Source organism: Notolabrus celidotus, chromosome 15 (genome assembly GCF_009762535.1).
Source record: "Notolabrus celidotus isolate fNotCel1 chromosome 15, fNotCel1.pri, whole genome shotgun sequence".
NCBI classification, from domain to species: Eukaryota; Metazoa; Chordata; class Actinopteri; order Labriformes; family Labridae; genus Notolabrus; species Notolabrus celidotus.
In genome coordinates, this window is record NC_048286.1 from 27,918,560 (window position 1) to 27,944,391 (window position 25,832).

At 40.3% G+C, this 25,832-nt stretch overlaps 1 protein-coding gene across 1 annotated transcript in view; it reads left to right on the forward strand.

The window, feature by feature from the left end:
- LOC117826686 overlaps positions 1–25,832 on the forward strand; it is a 185,477-nt gene that overhangs the window by 151,242 nt on the left and 8,403 nt on the right. Inside the window, exons 8-13 of the mRNA XM_034702940.1 lie at positions 1,925–2,061; positions 7,355–7,476; positions 11,432–11,549; positions 18,554–18,868; positions 21,677–21,884; positions 23,934–24,423. Of these exons, the coding sequence (XP_034558831.1) occupies positions 1,925–2,061; positions 7,355–7,476; positions 11,432–11,549; positions 18,554–18,868; positions 21,677–21,884; positions 23,934–24,423 (1,390 nt within the window). The remainder of the gene's footprint in view (positions 1–1,924; positions 2,062–7,354; positions 7,477–11,431; positions 11,550–18,553; positions 18,869–21,676; positions 21,885–23,933; positions 24,424–25,832) is intronic.

Genomic DNA, 25,832 nt, shown 5'->3' on the forward strand with positions numbered 1-25,832 from the left:
ATTAAAGACAAAGGTTCAAACCCAAGGGTCACTGTGCCAGCAGTGTGTGAATAGGATTAGTCTGTACTGATGGGTGCAGACTAGAGAAAGCGCTATATAAACACAGTCCATTTGGTGTTAAAGTCAGTATACTGAAAAAAAGGATAGACCTCAAAACATGTCTTTGTAGTGACCATAAGACTGTATAAAAAATTGACCTAGTATCCGTGACGTCACACATCTGTTCCTGAAGTGCTGTTTTGAAGCCAATTGTGGGAGGGTGCCATATTGAAAATGCTGAACACAACTGAACTTCTGTCGAGCTAGTGTGAGGTAAAAAGCGGGGCTAAAGCTTTTTCGCTAACAGCCACAGGGTGCCCACCTGTCAATCAAGTAAGCAATGCCCTTATTAGCAAAACTTGTAAGTTAAATACCTTCACAAATACAGTCATAAAAAAAATTCATCCCCCTACAGTGTATGCCGAGAGAGAAATGAGCTATTCAGACCAAGAGGCAGCCTCCGGTCTAAAAATATGAGTCCAATGCGGAAGTGCTAAAAACTGCAGTTCATCAAGGATCCACTTGAGTCTGTCTTAGAAAGTACCGGAAACCACAAACACACCAGTTCAAAAAAGCGGATCTTTACCATAGCTAATTTCTCGATCGGCACACACTGTACAGGGGGTGAATTTTTTTCAAAAGCAGCAATTTCGAAGATATTGAGATTAGTCTTCCAATGAGAGGCACAGCTGACTTGATTGACAGGCGGGAACACTGCAGCTGTTGGCTAGGAGGCTCAAAGGCCGCCTCTTTACCTCACACTTGCTCGACAGCAGCAATATAGCTGCCCCCGACGATTGGCCTCAAAAAAGCTCTTCAGAAACAGATGGGTGACGTCACAGATACTACGGCCATATTTTATACAGTCTATGATTCAGACTAAACTGTTTTTGAACCAGGCTGTAAACATGTTTATTAGTGCTGCAAAGATCGTCTTTTTTGAATTGGTGTTTATGTGGTTTCCGATGTTTCTGCAGCCAGCCTCAAGCTGGACGCTCGATGAGCTTCAGTTTTTAGCACTTCCGCATGGGCTTCATATTTTAACGCCAGTTTGCCACTTGATAGTGACCCTCTTCCTATTCTGTATACCAGTTTGCATCATACTTTAAGAAGAGAAAGTACTTTTTTATCTTTATTGTTTGTTTTTATGAACAGATGGAGAAGTATTACTGCAAAAATAACAATAAGCATGTCATGGTGTTGTGAGTTATATATCTCAGTTTCTTGGACATTTTCATGGATGGGAGTGTTTTTCACTTTATTTAGACTTTTCAATCTCAGGTTTAAAGATAAACACAGGAAGTGTAGATTTTTGGAGTGGAATTGGAACTCACCTCTCTACTTAGAGAAACAAGACTAGAGAGTTAGAGATAACCAAATAGATACAAGCCGAGCAAACATCCATTCAGGGTTCCTCCTGAGCTGACTGTAAATGCAGAAGTTTTCTTTTTAATCCTTTCACTTCTGTTTAGGTTTTTTTTTATTAAAGAGTTCAAGTAGGGAGGCGAGTGATTTTTTTTTCTATAATAATCACCACAGAATAGCGTGTCCCAATTAACATCGGCAAAATGGCTCAGAGTGAGTGTGTGGGGAGGAATGATAGTTGGTATATTCATAGAGATATTTAGATAATCAGAGGCACTTCAAAAGAACTCCTATCAGCTGTGATAATCTCCCTATATTAATTCTTTGGCCATTTGAATGCAGACTTCCTTATCGCTGCCTCACACACTCGCCCTGCCTGTTTCTTTCACTCCGCACCCCTCTGTCATCAATGCTTTCTTCTTTCATGCCCTTCACTCTTTCCCCCCTCATTTCATTTCTATCACCTTCCTTCTCTAAACACAACTATCTTCCTCCTCCCGTCCTACTTTCCCTCTTCCAGGTTCTCCATTGATCCTCAGTCGGACCCGGAGGCTCTGTTTCGTATCACCCCGGACACTGGCCTCATCACCACGGCCGCAGAGCTGGACCGGGAGCGCGAGCATTGGCACAACATAACTGTCATCGCCACGCAGAGAGGTCAGAGGTCACTCTTTTTACACCAGTTCAACTTTGACATCATTAGAGCTTGTTTTTATGGCGATTCCTTTTATTTGGAGCTTGTAACTCTCAAATGAATCCAGCATTTTACCACCTCTGACACCTGCTCCCGCTGATGAACGTTTGGATGTAAGAGGTTTAAGGAAGTGTAAACCGTGTATTGTAAGGTAACTGAAAAGCACATATCCACTGTGTGATGCACTCCACTAAGCGGCTTAGCGCCTGAATCATCAAGCCATGAGGGGAATGCTGTTTGGCGCCACAAATAGTTTGTTACAGCAGCCTGAGAATCAATTGATCTTCATTGTGTGGGTTATCTGATGCTGCAATAGATCTGTTCTTATAATGACTCAACTGGAAAAGAAAGAATTAAAGCAACAAATCGAAGACAGACACGGGTTTACAGGCACAGCATAGCCGCAAAGAAGAGCAGTCAAGACTTTTATTTTCTGAGAACAGGTACCCACTTTCCCCCAAGACTGAGGCTCTTCACAGGTTACATTTCATCGAGCGATGAAAGTACAAATGAACAAAATCACAGATTAAATCACAATCCCAAGGTTCTGCTCCTCATCCTTTAAAATGGATCGATCTGAGGTTGTTTGGTCAGTGCTGTTTCTGAGATTGATAATAAGACAACTGGGTGAAGTTTTATTTAATAACATCAAGAAGCTTCCTGTTGACTAGGTGAAGTATATCAATCCAAAGTGGTAAAACCCTGTAAGCTACTTGAAGAGCCCACTTGAGAGCCGTGTTTACGGCCTTGACACCGAAAGATTGATCACTTTTTAGATGATGAAACCTGAAACCAAGCGCAAAGCAAGAATAAAAAACAAATCTGATGTTCAGCTAAAGACAACCACTCAGGCCATCAGTGATTCTCTGTTCGGATCTCATACATTCTGCACTTGACACGTGGTCATAAGTGCAAAACACAACTGAAGTCTTTGAGAATGCTCCTGTGGTAAAGAAACAAACTAAAATCAACCCTAACATGATCAACAAAAGCAAACTGGACCATCAGGAACAAGATTTATTATTTCTAGATGGTGATTCTTGAAGCCTGTCGCTGCTGTCAGCAGGCTATCACAACACAAGGCAATCAGCTGCATGGTACTAAAACAGCCTTTGTTTATATTTTAGACAGTAAGGGATTCACTGAAAGCTGCACATTCAGCATTTCAAAGTGAATCAGGATGAGATAGTGCCTCAGAAATCACTTCTAGGGCATTTAAAGGACAAGAGCAAGAAGAAAAATAAGAAGTACTGCTTTATCCACAGAGGTCACTAAGATCAACACAACACAAACGTTGCTCATAGAAGCCTTGACTATGATGTTTTGAGCAGGGATACACTGTCGGTCTGATAAAGTTGTTCTCTTTTTATCAAGTCTACATATTCTGACAGTAGGTGGCAGTATGCAACCTGGCATTATGTGCAGAGATGAAGAAAAAGCGCACCTTCAATAAGCTGACGAGGGAGTAAAAATGGCATCACCAATGTGGATGTTTTTCTCTGTTCACTGTTTCAGAGGATGACATGATTGCAACTTGCAAAATGTGCTGCAAGTATTCCAGGAGGAGGAAAAAAGTCCTCCAGTTTTAACACAACAAATCTGTTAAGTCATCCGAAAAGTCGTCATCTCAACAAAGATGTACTGAAGAAGCAGCAGTAGTTGCAGCTAGCATTAGCACCAATAAAACGGCAAGTGCTGTAGTGTTGATTTGCAGAAGTTAAACCTTAAGACCAAATTCCACCAGATCCGTGTCCGGTCCGTCTCCGATCCATCACAGCACCGGATCTGATAGGTTTCTATTCTAGTCAATTCTAGTGTTAACCCCCACTGGATCCGCTCCTGATCCGGCAGGTCAGAGCCCTCCAGATCAGACACACAGGACTTCCATTTTTGCCGGATGCCGGAGCACTACGCATCAATTCAGCACAGTGCAGATGGAGCAGGACAGGAAGTTAGGCACCAAAATAAAATGAAAACATCCAGTTAATTTTCAGAATAAAACACTCCGTGTTATCACAGTTAGTTCTTTATCTTAACTATGAAAGCAAAATTTCATTTATAGAGGAGGCAGGCCTACAGTCATCAAGTCAGAGGTTTTTAGAGGCTGATAAAGACAACATGGATGAGGAGAATCCTTGATTCAGTAATTATCGTGGGAAAACCTTGGTCACATGACTCCAGCTGTCTGCAGTCCTGCTCCGAAAACGCAACCAGTGGGTGTTGACGGACGAGAGGGTAGAGAGCCAGACCGCAGTGGATCGGAGACGGACCGGTCACGGATCTGGTGGAAGTCCCGTGTTAGATAGCCTAAAGTTAAAGTAATTAATAACAAGATCACTGAATTTACAGCACTTGATAACCATCTTTTTTCACTGACATAAGTTTTACTAAGTATGTTTGGACTTCTAATGCCAGTTAGAATGCTTGCGTTGACTGCCCAGTTGCTGGATGACGACTTTAACATCTTACATATAGAATATTAACGTATATGCATCTTTATGTACCAAATCATAGCTTTGGATTCCTTCAGGTTTGCATAAACAACGCATTTAAATACAAAATCATGAAAGAAAATACTTGTTATCTTATTGGTACTGACCTTCAGGAGCAGGTCATCATCGGTTATTGGTATTGCCCATGTTTTGTCTATGGGGAAAAAAACCCTTTGATTTTCAAAAGAATTTATTATAAAGGAATAACAAGGGTTTTTATTCAGGGAATATTTTCAGTCGAGTTATTCGAAGCAGCAGGGCAGTGTCCATGAAACTCAGTGAACTCAAAATAAAGTTGAATTGCAGTAATGTGGCTCTATGTCACACAGAAAGTGTTGGTTAACAAATTGAATTCTCTGAAAAGTATTCAACATCACGTCTCTATTAGAGTGACATTTCTTGTGATACTGTGAGTCACATCTGAATTCTATGAGACAGCATTGGAAGAAGAAGAAGAAGAAGAAGAAGAAGAAGAAGAAGAAGAAGAAGAAGAAGAAGAAGAAGAAGAAGAAGAAGAAGAAGAAGAAGAACAACAGCAACAACAGCAACAACAACAACAACAACAACAACAACAACAACAACAACAACAACAACAACAAAATGAAGAACAAAACGAAGAAGAACAAGAATATTTTTTTTATTTCAGAAAATACTTTATTCACATAATAAGATTAAACAGGCAAACTTTTTTTTATGTCAACACAGAATCTTACTGACAAACAAGTAAACTCAATGAATGCAGTCAGAGAATTGTAGTTCTCTTTGGTCAGACACCTCACAAAGAATATTATCAACCCCCCACAGCTGCAGGAAGTCCCCCATGTTCCCTGTGGCCCCTGTGGAAGCAGAACTCCAGCCTCAGTCTGGCCTTAATGTTCAGCTTCCACTGGGCCACCACGTCCAGCTCAGGCCCTGCATGCAGCCTGTCTTTTTGGGTCAGATAGATGGCCATTTTTGCTTCTCCAATTAAAATGTTTTAAGTTTGGCACTTGGCTTTGCATTTTTTGCTGTACCTGAAACCACAGATAAAACCAGGGACAGTTAAAACAACACCAAGAAGGTTAAAAACACCAGTCAAAAAGTTTAAATACAAATCATTGAGTCTATTGCACTCAGTAAAAACAGGAAATATGCCCTCAGAAAGGACACACATTTAAAACAGTGGGATCAATTACAGATAAAACGCTCTGGTGGCAATGGCTCCATGTAAAATCCTTCATTGAAGAAGAAGAAGAAGAATGCAACTTTATCTACAAATAATAAATATTCTCTCTCTGAACAACCAAACAATTAGCCTTCCTTAATCACTTTCGGGGCCTTAACTAAAGAAATCCTCATCCGAAGTGGCTGCAAATCAGAAAACAGTCATAACAGTCATCTCAATGCGTTTATGTAGGCAATGACAAATGATGTCATCCTTCTTACAGAGGTGCCAGATCAGAAAGTGCTCCTAAATTTACTGTATGGCTCATTTGAAAGGCAATGACAAACCATCCATTCTCTTTTTCAGACGTTGTAGGATTAAAATCAGCTTGCTGCTAAATCCTGAATACGTTCTGTGAGTTTCTTTTTGGCAGATGACAAGCCATTATTTGGCTCTCCTCCCGAGTATGGCCTGAAGGAAATCAAGTCACGTTGGTTGGTGTGGAAGTGAAAGTATTGTTGGAGAGTGCTGTCCACCGTGCACCGTGTTTTCCTGCCAAGTCCTGCTCAGGACAAACTTAATCCTTACTTAAAATCTACTCAGGGCTCCTTGTGGCAGTGTTGTTGGTTGGACTGTGGAGGGAAAACAGTGAGAGCCTGTCTTGAATAATGAGCTCTGTCTAATAAACAGACTGTTGGAGGCTGTGTTGACATAAAGCTCGGTAGGAGCTCTGCTATGGCCACAGGCAGGACGGCTCACCCAGTGGCGTTACAGCGAGAGCTCATTTTCAGCTTTTCAGCTATGGGAGCTGGTCGCTGTCATCCATGACACAGTGTTACAGCTTCAGTTGTAAAAATACGATGTTGAGGTTTGTGTGAGTGTATGTGTGTGTGTGTGTGTATGTGTGTATGTGTGTGCGTGTGTAAGTTTACAGAGAGTGTGGCCCCTTCTGTGTTGCAAGCTTGCCTGCTTAGATAAAAGAGAGAGGAAGTGTGCCGGTGAGCCTGGATCATGTCTGAGCCGTGCAAGAGCAGCCCTGAAATGGGATGTTGAAACGTTCAGCTCGGAGTCTGACTCTGTGCGTTTCAAGCGTGGCTGTGAGAACTTCATGTTCGAGTGTGTGCATATCCAAATGAATGGGGTGTGGGAGACCCTCTGCCAATCCATTTAAACTGCGCCCTTGTGTAACTGCATGCAGATTGACTGCTTTCTACATCCCTCCTCTGCTCCCTCTCCCTGCTCCTTTCTTACTCTCAACGCTGTGAGATGCTTTGGCTAAGAAGGGAACAGTTTGATGTGGAAAAATCTGACTGCTATGGAAGCACAAGAGCCTGTGAGCTGTAACACAAGCCAAATGAAACCAAATGCTACTGAATATTTAGCCAATTGTGTGCTCCCTAATGTGATCTGAGTGCTGTTGAAGTTTTTGGACAATGCTGAAATGCTTGATCTCGCCTATGAGGACAATTGAGTGGGCTTAATGGAGTGAAAACGTGCATCTGTGTCAGGGAGTACACTGGTGTTTGGTGCATTAGGGAACGATATTCATATATTTTTCCACATATTGCTGTCTGCAAAGTGATGTATTGTGACCTGTCTTTCTCTGATTGGCTCTTTCAGACAATCCCAACCAGGTGTCCAGAGTTGTGGTTGCGATAGAGACGTTGGACCTGAATGACAATGCACCTGAGCTGGACAGACAATACACTACAGCCTTGTGCGACTCCTCCTCCATTGGACAGGTCAGTGTGTGTTTCAATCCCCTTTGCTGCCTGTCTTCAGAAAGAGAGCTGTCCATAAATTACATTTTAAATTCTCTATGCGATAAAAAAAAAGAATTAACAGCATCTTTTCTTTCTTTTTATTCTGCTAGAACAAGACTTTCTTTGTAGAAAAATGGGACAATCCCAGTGAAAATTGTTGCAGTCTATTAGTCGTCTACCACTGCAGGAGCCTAACAAAACATAATTTGACGTATAGCCGTTGTCACAGTGTCTGCTTTTGTTTTCGTGCCTCTCCTCCCTCCTTGGGGATGAGTTCCTGGAACTACATTTTTGGCAATGCTCATAGAATATTAAGAAGAATTCGAAGGTACTTTCAAGGGTTGTCTGCAGTGCTGTGGATTGTAATTTGTGCAAAGGACTAAAAAGAAACCTTGCAACAAAAAGCCTCCCAAGGTTCATAAAAAGTTCAGATCATGGGAAGCCCTAGGTTATGGTTGTCAGGTTCCTGCACTGGAAAAAGGGCTCCATGTGTTGCTTTTAGTTCTTTCATGTCAGTGTCCCTGGGTTAGATCTGGGGTTATGGGGGTGGATCAGTGTACATTTTTCTGTGTTGTAAATATTTCACCCAAATACAGCCTGAGAAAGATGCTTTCATGCACCTAAAAACATGTTTTAGATACACTAGCTGCATATACATCAGCCACTTAAATCACCACCACCCATCTAGGGTCATATATTGCAACATCAGCGAGGTAGTATTGTCTAGTTTTGCACATTCATGGTACCCAGAGGATGAATTCTCATGACATGAAAGTCTCCTGTTTTTCCTGCTTCAGCAATCATGTGCATTGCATAAGGACTTTGTATTCCATTCAACCATTCAAATGATTGTCATTCATTTTATTATTTATTATAAGCCATTCATGGTCCACAGAAGATGAACCCTCATGACATAACCTTTTTTCCCTCTGTCTCCTTTTGAGTGATATTTGCTCTTTTCATGGAAATATGCCCACAGCATGTTGAAGGCACTGGAGGAGTATTAACTGATTTTGAAACTGTCTCATTCTTATACCGACGTATTTTCATGACCTACATAGTAAAATGCAATTATCATTGGCAAGATTGGTTATTTCCTAAACTGAATTTCCTCACCTGTGTTTGGGCTCTGCTCGTAAAGTTTGGCAGTGAGAAGTAAGTTAACAAGCAGGAAGAGTTTTTACCTTTACATGTTTCCTTTTTGCATAGTGTTTTGTACTCATGGCTGATCCTTCAGCAGAATTAGCAAAAAGGTGTATGTTTTCTGTTCAAGTATAGTTTTAGATGGAGAAACTCCACAACGAGGGCTTTGCTGAAAGAGCAAAATGTCTATGAACAGGATTTAATGTTTATTTCGGCATGTGAATCCACAGCTAGTTACCTTTTGTAAGCTAACCATCAGCAATAAATCAGAGGTTATGTGAATAATTTTTCAACTTCAAATCAACACATTGCCTCATGACTCTGCATCATGCAAAAAATATATATTTTGAACATCTGTATTCCATTGATTAGCTTCCACAACAAATTCACCCTTTGGCAAGAGTAACTTCTTTACGACAGTGGGTGATTGTGCTCATTTGAAATGCAATTTTCATCCCCAAAAAGTTCACGCTCAAAGTCACTTTACAAATGCAGCAACAATAAAAACTGATTTAATATCAGAGTAAACAATATTCAATAATAGAAAAAAACCCACAATTTAAAGTCAAAAATTATTTGCAATTAAAGGCGTGTGTTGTGGCCATAATGAATACACAATTCTAAGAAAAATGTTCTTTTAGGCGGTATTTGAGAGTGTTATATTGGTGAATGTTCCAACAACTTGAATTTGGTTGCTGGCAATGACAACGTTAGCCTGGTAAGATACTAATGCTAGCATCTGTACTGTCATAAAGCAGCTAGCATGACTGTGGACTATGATTTTTGAAATAATGCTACCGAGCAACTAGCATGTATTTGTTCTGAATACCAACATACGATGCTTTTTTTACATTTAGTACACTTTAAACATGTTAGCATGCTAATAAGGCACAGCCTCACAGGCTTCTGTTCAGTACTGTGCTGCTGTGCTAATTGAAAGGATTTCCTTAGATTCAACAAACACTGTTTTCTGCACATTGGCTACGTTTACATGAGACCTTTCTCTTCCACTTGAGTCTGTTTTCTTCTGGTAGATATGTCACACCCGCCCCTGTCCTATCAGAACCCTTCCCAATCCCCAGACCTTAAACAGAATTGAATAAAGACGATTAAACGTGTTTTCCACGTAAACCTCAATTCGGAATTACTATTTCCATGTAAACGCGAAGGAGAATACTTTAATTCCGAATTATTTAATTCTGAATAATTATTTCAGAATTAAAAAACATCATGTAACCGTGGACAATCAGTCTCAATGATGGCACCTTTATATGTTGTGGATTTATCATGGCTGATTACTATCCTTGTATTCTTATGCTCCATGCAGGGTGCAGGTTTTTAATGTCATGTATTAACCCTAGTGTGTTCAAACAAGGTGCTAGAATTAAAGAAACATATCACATTCATCTTTAATGAGGATTCAAGTTGCCATTATCCTTACTATGATAGGCATAATACAAAAGCATGCTCATGTAGGGTCTGTGTTGTCAGTTGTCATGACTTAGATCTCTTGATTCAAACAATAATGTTCCCTTTAAAGAATCCTAACTTCAAAGCTTTCTCCGTTCAAATAAGGAAGCTTGTAACACAAAGATACGTCTGTTCAAGTATACAATAGTCGCACATACAGACCTAAGCTATATCTATTCAGCTCACAGCCGTCGTGTTCCCAGTCACCATGAAGGCAGGTAAATCCTCAGCTTGTTAACTGAGCACAGTTACTCAGTCATCAAACTCCAGATTTCTCTCAGACTGTCTCTCCCTACCTCCATCCGTCTTACTGTAGTTGTGTTATTCTGTTTTTCTGCATCATGCTGCTCTTATTTGATGCTATCTCAATTATAGAAATCATCTCTGTGCTCCCCAATCAATCCCTGGAAACCATCCTTTTGCTCCCTCCCTCATCTTCTGTATTTCATGCTGGCTCCGTCACCATAATTTGCCGTCTTGGCCCATCTGTTGTTGTTGTTGTTGCTGGTGTTTTCATCGCTCTGCTTGTGTCTTTTTGTTGTTTCGCCACTAAATCTGTGATTCTATGGCGACGGCGTTAATTTGTTTCTGCCTGTGATGTTCTTGTCTGTGTTTGTGTGTGCAGTTGTGTGACTGAGCGGGAGACAGTTTGAGAAAGAAAAGATGATGATATCTTCGCATGTGATAGGGGTTTGTGTACGCATGTCTCTGTGTGACAAGTCATTAGCAAAAAAAGGCGTTTGAAAAGCCACCGACGGCATCCGATAACATAATGCGACTGTATGTAACAAATCTTCTCAAGGCCCAGAGACACTGACTAACTCAGAGAGCATGTGACACCCTTCATCCCTGCATTCAGTCTCGCAAACCAGCACTCGAAAGCGGCTCTGAAAGGAAGTCTTGTATAATAACCAAAAGAGTTTTTCATTAAAAAGAAATTACCCATCAGCAAAGCCAGCCGGAGATTTTTTTGCAGATTAATTCTGTTAGGATTGCCTTAGTAGACTTTTGCAGATGCTATTACTGAAGTGAAAGCCCCTCTACACTGCATCTATGAAGGACGCTACAAGTCAAACACAAATATTTTAATCGGTGTGAGTATCACACACTCTGCTCGTGTCTTTTGACTATATTTGTTTGGCTTGTTTTGACATTGGCTAATGCCGTCATGCAGCCAAAAGCTCTCTCTCTCCCTGTTAGTGTTTCTTCTTTTTTCCTCTCTTCTTCTGCTCTCTGTGTCCCCTTCACACACAAACAAACGCACACACATTGACACCCTTCCCTCCCCCAATCTCCTCTCCTCTCTATCTCTGTGTTTCAGGTGGTGCAGGTGTTGCGGGCGATTGATAGAGATGAGGGAGGGAATGACAGCACCGTGTATTTCAGCATCCCTCCGGAGTCCAGTGCTGCTCTCAACTTCAGCGTCAGGGACAGCGGTGGTAGGCACTCAATCTTTCTGTCTGTATATATTTCTCTTAATTCCTCTTTTTTTTTTTTTTTCCTCCAGTGGTGTTTTTCCTCACTTTTTAAGGCTCTTATCCCACATTTTCTTTCCGCCTCTCTCCTTCCATCTTCGTCTTTTCTCATACTCCCTTTCTTTTCCCTTTTCTTCCTCTCTCTCTACCTCCCCCTTCCTTTTTTCTGTCTCTGCCTCTCTCTTCCACCATCCATCTCCCAACTCCGGTGGCCTCATTGTTTTGCTTTGTTATCCTCCTCTCTTTTAATCGTCCCTCTTGTTTGCCTTCCCATATCCACCACATCCATCTTCTCCCCCCCACACAACTGCGAAGACTTGCTGTTTCCAATGAAAAGCTTTGAAGAAATCTGAGCTGCTTCATTTAATTCACTTCAAATCAATTTGATTTAGCTACTTTGGGTTTTTTTTCCCAGTAAATTCTGCGTCTGCACGGCTCCGAGGCTGCACAAAAACACCCACATAGTGTACTGATTGAAGAATGCAAGTAAACATACACATAGAAAGTACAGTGCAAGCATAATAACATACATGTGGGGCTTATTGACTCAAGAAAGCGATATACTGCACTATTTACAGTTCCACACTTCAGGAGCTACACTTTAGAGGTCACATTTGCTGAAAAAACTCTGCCTGAACGGAAAACATTTCCACACTCACTGTACTAAAACTGCATTCACAAATCTGTTGTTTTCTATTTTATTTATCGAGTAAAATGTGAAAATCATTGGTCCATTTTTAGCAAATAGGCATCACCTGTGGAGCTTTCCTGTAAACAACCACAAACAAACACAGTTATGTTTGCAGTCCGTGTTTCTTGCCAAAACATATTGTTTGTATCCTTGAGGCCTAACAAACACGTTGAATAAAACATAAAGCATTTGCTCTGCTGATGTTTTTGAATACTTTGAAGCATGCACCATTTACTGTACAGCAAATCCCAGATTACATCATCTCACAATTTTCTTCTAAGCACTGAATTACAGCGACAGGCTGTCAATCAGGGAATAGCAGGAAACTTTGTGCATTCACATGCTCTACACATTTGCACTGCTGTCTGCATCAGACAGAAACACATATCAAAACATTGCATCAACAGGGGTCTAAAAAATTGGAGCAGTGCCTGCAAGCTAGTTCAGGAGCCGACTTGAGCCGCACTGTTATGCACATGATGACATGTCTCATTCTCTTCAAATATCTACCAAATACTTATCGCCCAATTTGGCATCTTATTACAGCTGCAAGATTTCCAAACCTTTGCTCTGTAAATGCCTCTGCTGTTAAGGATTATACAGCATTTCCTCTTCAGCCCCACAAACACTGTAGAATCCTCCTGCAGGCTCCAGTTAGAGGGTTTACATGTAATCTCATCACTCCCCTGATTTCAGTGTTTAAAGCATATCTTCATGAGGCACTGAGGTCAAAGCCTGAACACCAGAGACTGATTAGGTTTTCTTTCTTTAATAAACATGTCAAACATGAGCTGTTGAACTTAACTTACTGAGGTTTGATATGATTGGTTAAAGTCATGTTTTATGTCGGCTACAGATTGCAGTCACCTATATGCATTAAATCAAATCATCCTTGTACCATATACATCTAAACATCCATCTGTAGAAATAAGCACTTTTTATTACCATCATCTATAAGGCAGCGCAGCAGAACACTTCACTGAGACAATATCACCAGTATTGAAGTGCTGGATTTACGGCTGCATTGTTTCCACATGTAATATATCTTTATGCAGGAGACCCGTCAGGGTTTAGATGCTGAAAAAAAAAAATGCTTTCGGCTCTAAAAAAGAAAAAGAAAAGTGAAATCCAAAAGGTTGAAGGGTTCAAGCTTTTATGTAGCCTTAACAAAACTGCCAGTGATTACATAACAGGGCGCATACATTTGAAATTTTCAACATGTCATTGGATTATTTATGCAAAGAGAATACATCAGGCTGCATATGCATTTTATAGTGTTTTCTCTATCCTAGAAATATCCTGTCTTCGCTCTCTTTTAACTTTGTTTTGGTCACCACCAACGCCCTAGCTGAGCAACTAGCAGAAAGGTTTACTTGACTCTTTGAAATAGTTCCTCTTTCTGCTAATATTTAAAAGTCTGATTTTTTTTTTTATTTGCATTTTTCAAGTTTATTACATACAGTTAGTCAAACTAAGAAAAAAAAGACAAATTAAAAACAAGACAGATGGATAAAGTAATATACAACAACCAATGAAAAGGATAATAATATTAAATAAAAGTAAAATAATAATAATTAATTATCAATAAGATTGCAAATTACATTGAAATCAGAATTACATTGTAGTAAAAGTCTGATTTAAGTGTAACTAATCAACTAGTATCTAGTTCACTTTACATACAATGATGAGACCCAGTCTGATAGTAAAAGTTTAAAGTTACACAAGTTTCAGCAAATTTGGCCATTTTTGAAGATTGTCATTGTTACAGTAGCTTGATGTACATGCTGTCTTTCATCCGTGAACACATTCTCAGGTTACCCGTAACCAGTGGTGGACAAAGTACACAGCTCCATTACTTAAGTCAAAGTATAGATACTCCAGGTCAAATATTACTCCAATACAAGTGAAAGTTGCTCTGTCAGATTATTACTTGAGTTAAAGTACTGAAGTACTTGCTTTTGAAAATACTGAAGTATTCAAAGTACTTCTTAAAAAAATCTCAAAACTTTGTATTTTCACAATACATAATTGCACTCAAGAATACTTAGGAGTACATTCTGTTGCATTATGTTTATTTAAAAACCATTACTTGAAATCTCTAAAAACTATACCATGGAATAAAAACAGCAACTAAGTTACTCCAAGAACAGACAACTTAGTTTGAAATGTTCTTCTGAAATGAACATGAACGCATCATTCTTAATTTCAAAAACCTCTAACACGGACTGAAGATATGGCCATGGGTGCTCAGGTGGAGAATTATAGCCATCATTACCACCTCTAAATGAACTGCCTGATCTGAGTTTTGCTCTATGTTTGCTCCACGTTCAACCGTGGAGACGCACGATATACAGGTATGTCTAAACCACTGAGACAAACAGAACTACACAAACACATTTTACTGTCTTAGGGATCAGATTTCAGAAAAGAGAAGGAAATTCATGAGCTGACTTCAAAGCAAAAGTAGTGAGTAACTAGAGCACTGATAGAAATGTAGTGGAGTAAAAAGTACAATAACTGTCTTCTGAATGTAGTGGAGTAAAAGTAATAAGTTTCCCCAAAAAATAATACTCAAGTAAAGTACAGATACTCAAAAAATGTACTTAAGTACTGTAATCAAGTAAATTTACTTTGTTACTGTCCACCACTGCCCGTAACTGCTGCCTGCTGTCAGTATTTTGCAGTAACAACATCAGGTTTATTGCCAAGTAGGTTTTGCATAATCTGAGTTTGTCTTGGTGTTTAGGTGCAAGAACAAGGAACACAGAGCCAAAATAAAAATGTAGACAGCTCATGAACAGCAGTGCTCACGCTGTCAGGGAACTTCCATAGAATAGTGTTTCCACTGAATGACTCTGCTCCCTTGGCCGTGGAGGTGGTGACAGGTTGGGGGTGGGAGTTGAAAATATTCAAATACTTTATGGTTGTTATAAACTTTCTATGTTAAATATTCAGCTGCACCTAACTTCTAAAACTGCAATTTGAGAAGGATTATATTTAACATGAGACATTGCACCGAAGTCATAGCTTTAACAGCAGGGATGTACTGAAGGACCTCTCCCTCTGATCACCTGCAGCAGAGCATGTCCCAGTCACAACAGGCTACGTTCTCCAGGGTACAGAGCAAAGGGAGCTCAATCATCCATGGCAAAAGATGTAAAAATGGTCAGCAGTGCTACTCTGGCGGCTGCAAATATACCTACTTGCTGCACATCCTGGTATTGGTGTGTGGGAAACACTGGAATAAGATAGATGAGTTGAATACTCTGTCCGCCTGCTAATTGTTTCTGAACTTGGCCCAACAATGAGAAACGTACCTGCTCTGGCTTGACAGTGGCTCAGGAGGATAACTGGCTGACATGTGCAATCAAAGTCTTCTCTGATGTACCATCCAATATGAGAACAGAGACAACAAAACACATGTTGTGCTCTAATTTGAATAGCTTGTTTGACAAAGGCTTCCCACATTATTTGCTTTGTTAAAAAGGTAATGATTTGATCTGTGGTTTGGATCCAAGCAAACTGTTTTGATAATTGAGTTATGTTTATATGAGTGCCTTTTATTTACGTGTTTAATATTTTCAGCACACAGTTTATGCTCTCAATTATCTGTTATTATTGCAACATTGTTTATTTAATTTTGATGAATTCAAAAGCATCTCCCACACGAACACTTGACGTTTCCTCTGCCCAAAAAGTAAGAGATGTGAGACCAGCAGGATCCATCTTGTTTTGTTCTAGCTGCTCTCTGTGCTGAATTGTTTCATGTGGGTCTCGTTTTTTTATTGAAAAGAGGGATGTAAGATGAAGAATATTATGGCTCATGATATGATCCATGTCTGGAAGAAGACTTGAATTGTGTTGCACTCACGGCTTTGCTCTGCACATGTTGTATTGGCTTTGCCAGTCAGAACAGGTGTGAGATAACAGGTGTTTGTATGAAACAGAGATTGAATTGTTGGCAGTACTTCTAAATGTGAAATCCAGTCTAGTATCAAGTTTTATATTCTAAAATGTGGTTAAGGTCAATAAGGAGCCATGATTCATAAAGTGTAGCTGCAGCAAGAATAAGTCTTCATCCTGTATTCTCAAATTAATATTGTTGTTATTCTGCTTTAAGAAATGGAGCTGCTTTCGTTGTGAAAGTAAAAGAAAAAAAAAGAATAAAGGTCGGTGTTAACTTTTTAAGTAGGTATGAAATGAAAATGTTATAAAATAGTGAAAACTGGACTCCCAAGGGATAGTTTTTTAGCTTTTCCCTGTTTTCTTCTACCATGACATCACCAATTGATTTGTGAATTATTGTTTTGAAGCTTTGAATTTAGTATTTTTATAAGATAAGATAAGATAATCCTTTATGCATCCCACAACAAGGAAATTGAAGTGTCACAGCAACAAAGTAGACAGTGCAAAAGAGTATAAATCAAACAAGAGCCTATAAAGTATCAATTGTTAAAAAGTTATTAGCAATTAAAACTAGAGAGGTAAAAAAATAAGCATATCCTACAACATATCTATATATATTATTGGTTATAGAGTCTGACCACCGCAGAAAGAAAAGACCTGCGGTATCTCTCCGTGAGACACCGCGGGTGAAGAAGTCTGTCACTGAACGAGCTACTTAGTGTTGTTATGGTCTCCTTGAAGGGGTGTGACGTGTTGTCCATCAGAGAAGATAGCTTTGCTATCATCCTCCTGTCAGCCACCACCTCCACAGGGTCCAGTGGGCAGCCCAGGACAGAGCTGGCCTTCTTTACCAGTTTGTTCAGCTTCTTCCTGTCAGCAGCAGAGATGCTGCTTCCCCAGCAGACCACTCCAAAGAAGATGGCTGATGCCACCACAGAGTCAAAGAATTATCCATTGTAGTCTCATTTTTTAGAGCCAAATATCACGTAATGGGAATAACGGGGTGGGCACTTTGCCACACTGTAAAGCTTGCTGTTCTTTTGTTGTCAGTTTTACTCTTGATTGGATCATAAATTACACAAATACAGGAAGACTTGAAACTATCAGTGAGACCGTAAAGTCACATGTTTAGAAAAGTAATGAATTATCTGAGAAGGGACATTCTCTGCAGTCCTGTTTTATAAAAGAAGCCAACTCACTGTATTGCCTCCATTATAGCTGCCCTCTTGTTTGCCATTGTAAACATGCTAGTTTAACCCTCCTGTTATGTTCGTTTCTTAGGGACAGCAATAATGTTCCTAGGTCAACTTGACCCGGGGCATATTTAATGATCCAAAAGTGTCCAAACCCTAAAAAATCCCAATATATATATTTTTAAATCTCATTATAAACTCCATTACAAACCATTTAAATCAATAGTTAGTGTTCTTTAATTCTCAAAGATCATGGTTCAATGAGGATAACTCACACTTTTTATGAAAATTCATGTTAAAACTTTTTTAAATGTACATTGAAAAGCCCTAAATATAAATTCAATAGCTTAACATGACATAGATTTTTGTTTTTTTACAACCTGTCAAATTTCAAAGAAACAGCATATTTGATAACCAGTAAGCTAGACGGAGTCCTGAGGAAATGCTACATTCAAATGTATGCTAGTTATCTGTGACTACCAACCCTAGCTTTAACTTCTGTGCAGGTGAAATTAAGTTAGCTAGGAACTAACTCCTTCATTATTAGTTCTTTAGTAAGCAATTTACAGCTCCACTGATGCAACATTTGATTAGCCAAACTTAAATGCTACCTTAAACTGTGTGTGCTACTTTTATAATAGCTTGAGAACCTGTTCAATTTGACAGTAGTATTAGCTAGCTTGTGCTAGCTGTAGCTTATATGTTATCAATTATGTTGATTTACCTTAAATATGTCTGTACATTGCTCTGGATTTTCTCTCTCTCTCTCTCTCTCTCTCTCTCTCTCTCTCTCTCTCTCTCTCTCTCTCTCTCTCTCTCTCTCTCTCTCTCTCTATATATATATATATATATATATATATATATATATATATATATGAGCCAAGTGAACTTCCCTAAACGTATATCACTTATTACCTGTCATACACACTTTTTTTTAACATTTGAGTTTTCTGCACTCAGCATGACACAAGTGGAAAAATGTCACTGTGAGAATATGATCAAGTATCTTTACTTTTGAAACTAAGAGGCTACATACACTTCTTATTTACTCAATGACCAAGCAGTTTGAATAACAAATATGCAAACATAAGTACAGTGTGACATTCTGTTGTCATTCAGTACAAAAATAAAATAAATGATGATGGTACCATTCATCCTCTCCATCTATCTTCCTTCAGGGCCCACAGCCAGCCTGGTCCTGCTGTCCCAGCTGCAGCCGCTGTCCCGCTCTGCGTCCTCCACCCTGACGCTCTATGTGCCTCTGATCCTGAGGGATGGGACATCGGGCCTCACCAACAGCGGGACGGTCACTGTGTCCGTCTGTCCCTGCCTGAGAGGGGGGGCACGGGCCGGGGAGAAAGAGAAACAGGCTGAGGGCGATTGGGACTGGGAAAGAGAGGCCGTGTGTCTCCCCCAGCAGTCGTCGCTGCCCTCCCCTGGGCTCAGTACAGCCGCCCTGCTGGCTATTCTGGCTTGTGTCGCTACACTACTGGGTAAATATCTCTGAAACAACCAGTTTATAATGGCATATTATTATAAAGACCATGGTAAAATTGAAGATAAGTGGACACACAGTATAAGCAGACTCTTGTACCTTTAAGAGCCCTTGTTGTTAAGCTACAACACTCCTCCAAACCAGTCCTTGGTATTATTTATACAGTGAAGTAAAATCGTAAAGATTTACCGCCTATAAAGGAGTTTATTGCTTCTCTACATATGAAAATAAGAATAAATACTGTAAAGGGCTTTTTACCCTCCACTACATCCTGAATGCTTAATCTGCATATGAAAATAATGGAGGCAGCAGCGTAAATATTTCTCTTACTTGCAGCTGCCATAGAGGGGTTTACTTTTCCTCACAATTCTGGTCCAGTTATCTCCTCTGGCAAGGTCAGCACTAATCAATGCTAAAATAACAACTCTGAGTGATTATCCCAGCCCTACAGTTTTTGATAGCGACATAATAAAATGTCACTGCCACCTTTGCTGAAACGCAAATGCTCAATTGGATAATGTCTAGGTGCTGAGAAGGCTCATGGCCAGCATCATTGTCATTTCTATTCAGTCTGTTGGATAACTACTCATGCCTTGTTGATGGGGGCATTATCATTCTGGAAGAGCCCAGTTCAATCAAGACAGAAGCGCAACACAGCGTGAAGGTGATCATGCAAAGTGGCTTTTGGAGGAGTTAAGAATTTACTTCTCTAAGTGACAAGGGCATAAACGATATGAGGAAATACACACAACTTTAGAGCAATCACATCCAGTCTGCGCCTTTAAAACAGACTTGATGTTTGTTCCAGTGCTGCATTATTTTTGCTGTCTATAAGAGGTTCATACTAATCCAGAACAGTATAATTGGGCTCTCCACAAAATGCAGAGTGTTTCTACACAAGCTTTGACAACAGCTCCATCAGGATCCCATCTGTTTGAAGGGGCTTGGCATACATAAGGTGGATACTGCGCCATTAGATAACCAATCTTCATGAGAGCCTTGTGGATTGAGACTCTAATGAAGACAGAAATACATGTTCACTCTGGCAGAAAGGCGATCCCCCATACTGTTACACAGATTAGAATTTCCCCACTCATGTCAGTGATCATTAGATCAGCTCCATGAAAATCAAATGATGCAACCTCCAAGAATATTAGGCAAGGCAAGGCAAGGCAAGGCAAGTTTATTTATAAAGCATCATTCACACAAAGACAAATTCAAAGTGATTTACAGAGTTAAAAAAAAAGAAATAAATTGAAGTTGAAGCTGAGGGTTTCCTTTCTGAATCAGCTGAGCTGCCTATGCTACCTCTATATAAAAACACACATGCATGAACACGTTACAATCATACCCAGGCACAGTAAAAGAGACTTGATGTTTGTTCCAGTGCTGCCCAGTCTGTGCTTCTCCACATATTGAGCACCAGCAGGTGACACTCAAAATATCTCAAATGATAATTATATTCTATACAAACTCAAAAGCACAGGAGATCAAGAGGGACACAACAGGAACAGACAGATTTGCCTGCGCTCGTCTACACTGCAAACAATGTCTAACGTAAGATTGGATTTGGTAAAACTTTAAAATCAGGCACTTCTTCCTCAGTCTTGTTTTGGATCTGGTGTGACCGTATTTGGAGTCCTTTTTTTTATATATACATATATTTTTTATTATTTTTTTTCCAAAACATACAACACAGACTGCTCAGACACGACAGAGGAGAAAAAAAACAGAATTTGGGCATGTGGGTACAGTAATAGAAAATAATTATGAAATCAAAATAAGTGACAGTGAGTACAATTCCCCTTCAGTCTCCTGCAGAAAGACAAGGCAGTATACATATGCATATACAGAGCATGCAAACATAGCAGGCCACAAGGTGCTTGATTGATAATGAGCGCTTAAAACAGTCATAAAGACAGGCTAGACCAATGTAGGAAATCCACGAAGCAAGTAGGATGACATTGTGGGCCATATATGTTAATAATAATAATAATAATAATACATTTATTTTATATAGCGCTTTTCAAAAACTCAAAAACACTGTACAACTGTTAAAATCAGTACAAGCAAGGAACAAGGAACACAGATCAAACAAGATGGGGTCCCAAACCTTATAGAAAGCATCTATTTTGGAGTCAAGCATGCATGTGATGTATTCACTCAGAACTTTGGAGTCCTTTTTAGATAATTTGTCTTTGAACATACTTTCAAGTGAAGTTCGGTAGGTTAATAATGGTTGAAATTTTTAAAATGAGTATAACATAGAACCTACAATCCACTAATTCCCAAATTACCAAAGTTGTAAGGTTGAGTTGAATAATAACTGAGTCAAAGTATGAGTCAAACTGGTCTTGAAAATGCCAGACAAAATCCATCTGTCTGGGTGGATTTATCACAGGTAGCCCTGTGGACAGATGTCACAGAGCCACCATAGCTTGGTTCTGTGCCCGCAGCCCTGGGTCAAATGTAGCTGTCTGCTCTGGGAATATGGGATAAGAGTCATGGAGTCATGGGAGAATAGAGCGTCCATTTTCCTGGCTGGAGCTCAATGTCAATTACACAGTGGAGGCATGCAGCCTGCTGATATGATATACCAGCCCTCTAACCCAAGGCTTCCTCTGTATTTGTTTTGTCTCACCTCTTTGTCTGCCTCAAATTTTGCCTCCCCTGCTCTCTCCTTCCTCTTCCACCATCCCTTTATTTCCCCTGTGACTTCATCCTCTTCCCCATTGTTCTTCATTCTTTTAACAATTTCTTTCCGATCCCTCAATATCCTTTATTCCCTCTGCCTCCCCCTTTGCAGCGGTGAGTGCCCTGTCATTGTCTCTGCGCCGTCAGAAGCGTGACTCGCTGTCACCGCTGGAAGAAGACGACGTACGTGAGAATATCATAACCTATGATGACGAGGGCGGGGGCGAGGCCGACACCGCTGCCTTTGACATTGCTGCACTCCAGAGTGCTCCACACAGCTCCCGCACACGTGGCTACCGCACACTAGACAGCAGGAATATGTAAGTAAGACGATGGAGTATGTGGTTTGTTTATGTGGGTATATACTTGTTTAGTTGCATCAAACCTCATAGCTGGCCCCTCTTATTTCATGCAAGAAGAAGGAAGGAAGGAAACAGATTTACCTCCTCAGATTAAATGCTTTCATCGCCGTCCAGAAACGTAAGTATCTGATCGAGCCGCAACTCCGGGTCATAATCAGTGAGCGATCAAAATGCTGAGACAGAAGGCTATCAAGCTCTGCAGTCCTGTGAGATCACTTTGTTGTGCTCATTTTGTTAAAGCACGTTTATGCTCAGCTACATCAGAGTTGTTTGCACCCACTTTGATGTCTCTGTGAAGCATTGTTTTCGCCTTTGGACTAATAATTAAACAAGATGAATTCATTCTAGCCATATGGGGAGGCCATAAACAAGTACAAAGGCTGCCTGTAGTTTATCGGAAATTGCTTTCCGCAATTTATGGAGGTGGACAGAAAAACACTAGAAACCCTCTGAATCTAATGCAATCCTCTGCAACATCCCTGCAACGAAAAAACACCTTTCTGAGGTTTTTAATGTTTCATTTTTCTTAACATTGTTTCACAGACAGTGGTAGTTAAAATATTCAGTTACTTTGAAGCTCAAGTTTGTGGTTCTGTTGGGGACATGCCACCAAATTAATGCTTGAGTTCCTGTTTGCTGGTCATTGGGAGTAGCTGCAGCACTGTAATGACCTCTGAGACTCCAGTGGGAGCTCTCTTCAGCCCTGAAACCCCTTCAGCCCTGAAACCCTGATGATGTCGTCAGAATTTGCTTGGATTGGGCTTGGAGATGAGTTTCCAACAGAATGTTTAAAACAACTTCATTATGTCATAGGAATGGGTTAAATTCAATTTTTTGTTATTTTCTCTCCAATGCATCCATTTTTTAAAAAGTATTGATAAGACCACCTGAATTTTTTTTCCCCCAAGATTGGTGATATAATATTACACAGTACAGCACATCCAATCTCTGTCAAAACAGATATATGAAACTAGAAGTGTCATATTTAGGGTAGGAATAATAGTCTTGGTATTGAAAGCCACTGGTTTCTGTTTGTGGTCCAGGTGGTATTCTCCAATCGTCTGTCAGAGAACATGGGTTGTTTTCAAAGAATAGTCCATTTGGATAGCAAATGAGGCAACCTGCATGTGTTGTGATGCAATCCTCAGACATTGTTGGGCAACAGTTTAACATTTTATCAATGTCTGTAATCAGACATTTGTATGGATGCAGATCCATTGTAGACATGACTGTCTAACTCAATTCTTACTCCAAAGCTGCTCGCTGGACTGTAAGCAGTGACCATCTTACAGACAAGGAAATCTTGGTCTGGGCATCCATTGTTGTTTATCTGTACAGCATCTATCCTGACTGTAAATTGCTGTTAAGGCTGATTTATACTTCTGCGTCGCCCCTATGCAGCAATGTGTGACGCGGGCACACTTGAGGGCAGTGTGGACCCACTGATAGCCGGTCGCCTGCTTCCGGCCCCGCTATGATCTCTGTTTACTTTTCCACAGTGATGCAGAGCGTGTTATGTTAATCTACAGCTGATACATGTTGCTGTTTATCATGCAGGGATGATTGCAGGGGGGAATAGAGATATGGATCAATGAAGGGTCAACGAGATGAAATACACGGCTGATGTGCAGCCGATGTCCGGGATCCCGAAAGTTCTGTTAATGCAGGAAACACAATGCCGCCGAGTGGACCAATCACAGAGCTTGCGGTCCGTGTCGATTCTACTGGTAGTTACATTTTGGAGGAGGTGCACGTCAGCTACATGCGTAGGCCTCTTCGTAGGTACGGGAGCTACGACCCCCAGTGAAGGCTACGCTGTCGATTTGACGCAGAAGTATAAGTTCCACAATGCAATATGGATCAATGAAGGGTCTTCAATTGACCAGAGACCATATTAAGTCCAGGTGGGCAGGGAGGTTTGGAACAATACCAGTCTGACTGACACTAGACAGAGAGACCCTTCCTATTACTAACAACTTGATGTTTATGTTGCTTTGTGTCTAACAGACGCTACACCCAACGTAACCAAGAAAAAGCACGAACATACACCTGGGCTCAGAATCCAGGTGTAGACCACAACTACACAGGACCAGGGGGACCTCTTTATGGCCGCCTCTGTTACAGCAGCCACACTTTACCAGTTCTGCGGCGCACACCAGGAGGAACATTTGAACCAGGCCTGGCAGAGCTGGGATACCGCTTTCCTGGCGGCCAGCCAGACCACTCTCTGGTCATCCAGAACCAGGGGGCCATGGTCGGGGCAATGGAGTCTGGGGCGGTGTACATCGCCCCAACAGACCTCAGCACTGGGAGCAGAACAGGGAGTCGCACCGGAAGCCGTGATGGGACTGGGCCCCAAAGTGGGGTGAGCACGTCAGATGGAGGAACGCCAAGGACCAGTGACAGCCAGGAGAGAGGAGGGGGGACGGGGAATGGAAGCAACTGTACAGAGGAGAGCAATGGGGACAAAGGGCACCACGGTCAAGACGTGGACTGGGTAAGGATTATATTGACCTTGCTTTCACAGAAAACTTTTAGAAATTTGAGATGAAAGTTATGCTGGTCTTAAATGTTTTACCCTCCATTATGATTGTCCTATGATACTCTGTCATTGAAGAGGGAGCAACATAGAATGTTAATAAGAAGTGGATGAAGTCTCATTAAGTCCCAACCAGGGTGACTTATTAACAGTGGTAACTTTATCTATAGAAGGAACATGTAACATTCTTGTGTTACTTACAAACTAAAGTAAAGCGTTAGATTACTCTTACGATACTGAAAATCAAAACCCCTTAAACCCTGACTCATTACACACATTGGTTATATTGTTCAGACAGTGTGTAGCCTACTGTGCGTTTACATTTTAAGAGTTAACAGCAAAAGTGCAAGATCCAAGACTACATACTACATAATGGCGACTATGTCCACTTCTTATATACAGTCTGTTGTCTGGTATACCAAATCTTTAGAGAGATTACAGAGGACCCAGGGTTGGACAACTAATGTATGTGTATCCTTAATATAAAAAGTAAGTGCCTGTAGCAGCTTTGAAGGATGTTCTGTAATGCTTTAGGTGGTGACAGCCTTCACTCTATTTATGGTGATGAGATTTAATTTAATGTGAAAGTGGAACACAAATATAGAATGGATGTAATGCAGCGCAGTTCAATGTTTATATGGATAGATGGATGGATGGATGGATGGATGGATGGATGGATGGATGGATGGATGGATAGATAGATAGATAGATAGATAGATAGATAGATAGATAGATAGATAGATAGATAGATAGATAGATAGATAGATAGATAGATAGATAGATAGATAGATAGATAGATAGATGTTTGTATGGATTGATGGATAGTTTTTGGATGGATGGATTGAGCTAGAAGTTTTAGAAGCACATGTGATAGATAGATTCTTTTGGATAACACATTAAAATTGAATCAATGATGTGATAAATGATAGATGGCTGCATTGGAGAAAGCATTAAAGATGAATGAATGACTCAATTATTCAATTAAAAAGGCAAACAAGTAAGAAAGAAATTAATTAGGCAAATATAAAATAATAATTAAGTTTGCTTTTTGAACCTTACACACTATATTTGCAGAGATTGCACATCTGTATTATTTTATTCTGGTAGCAGAAATGTGTGGTATAATGCTGGGAGAAAAAGATGAATCAGAGTTATCAGCACATTTATATCCTGCTGTTCATTATCTTTTCTGTGTTTTGTTTTATTTATTAGGCCATTGCAAGAATCTCAAGCCTTTCCTTTATTTAATTTTCAAATATTTTATCTCCCGGTCCCTCTCTCTCCATCTCCCTCTCACAGTGCAGTGTTAGCTCATTTTAGCATTCAGTTTCTATGGCTTCTTCCAGCTCTGCTTTTCTTCAGCTCTG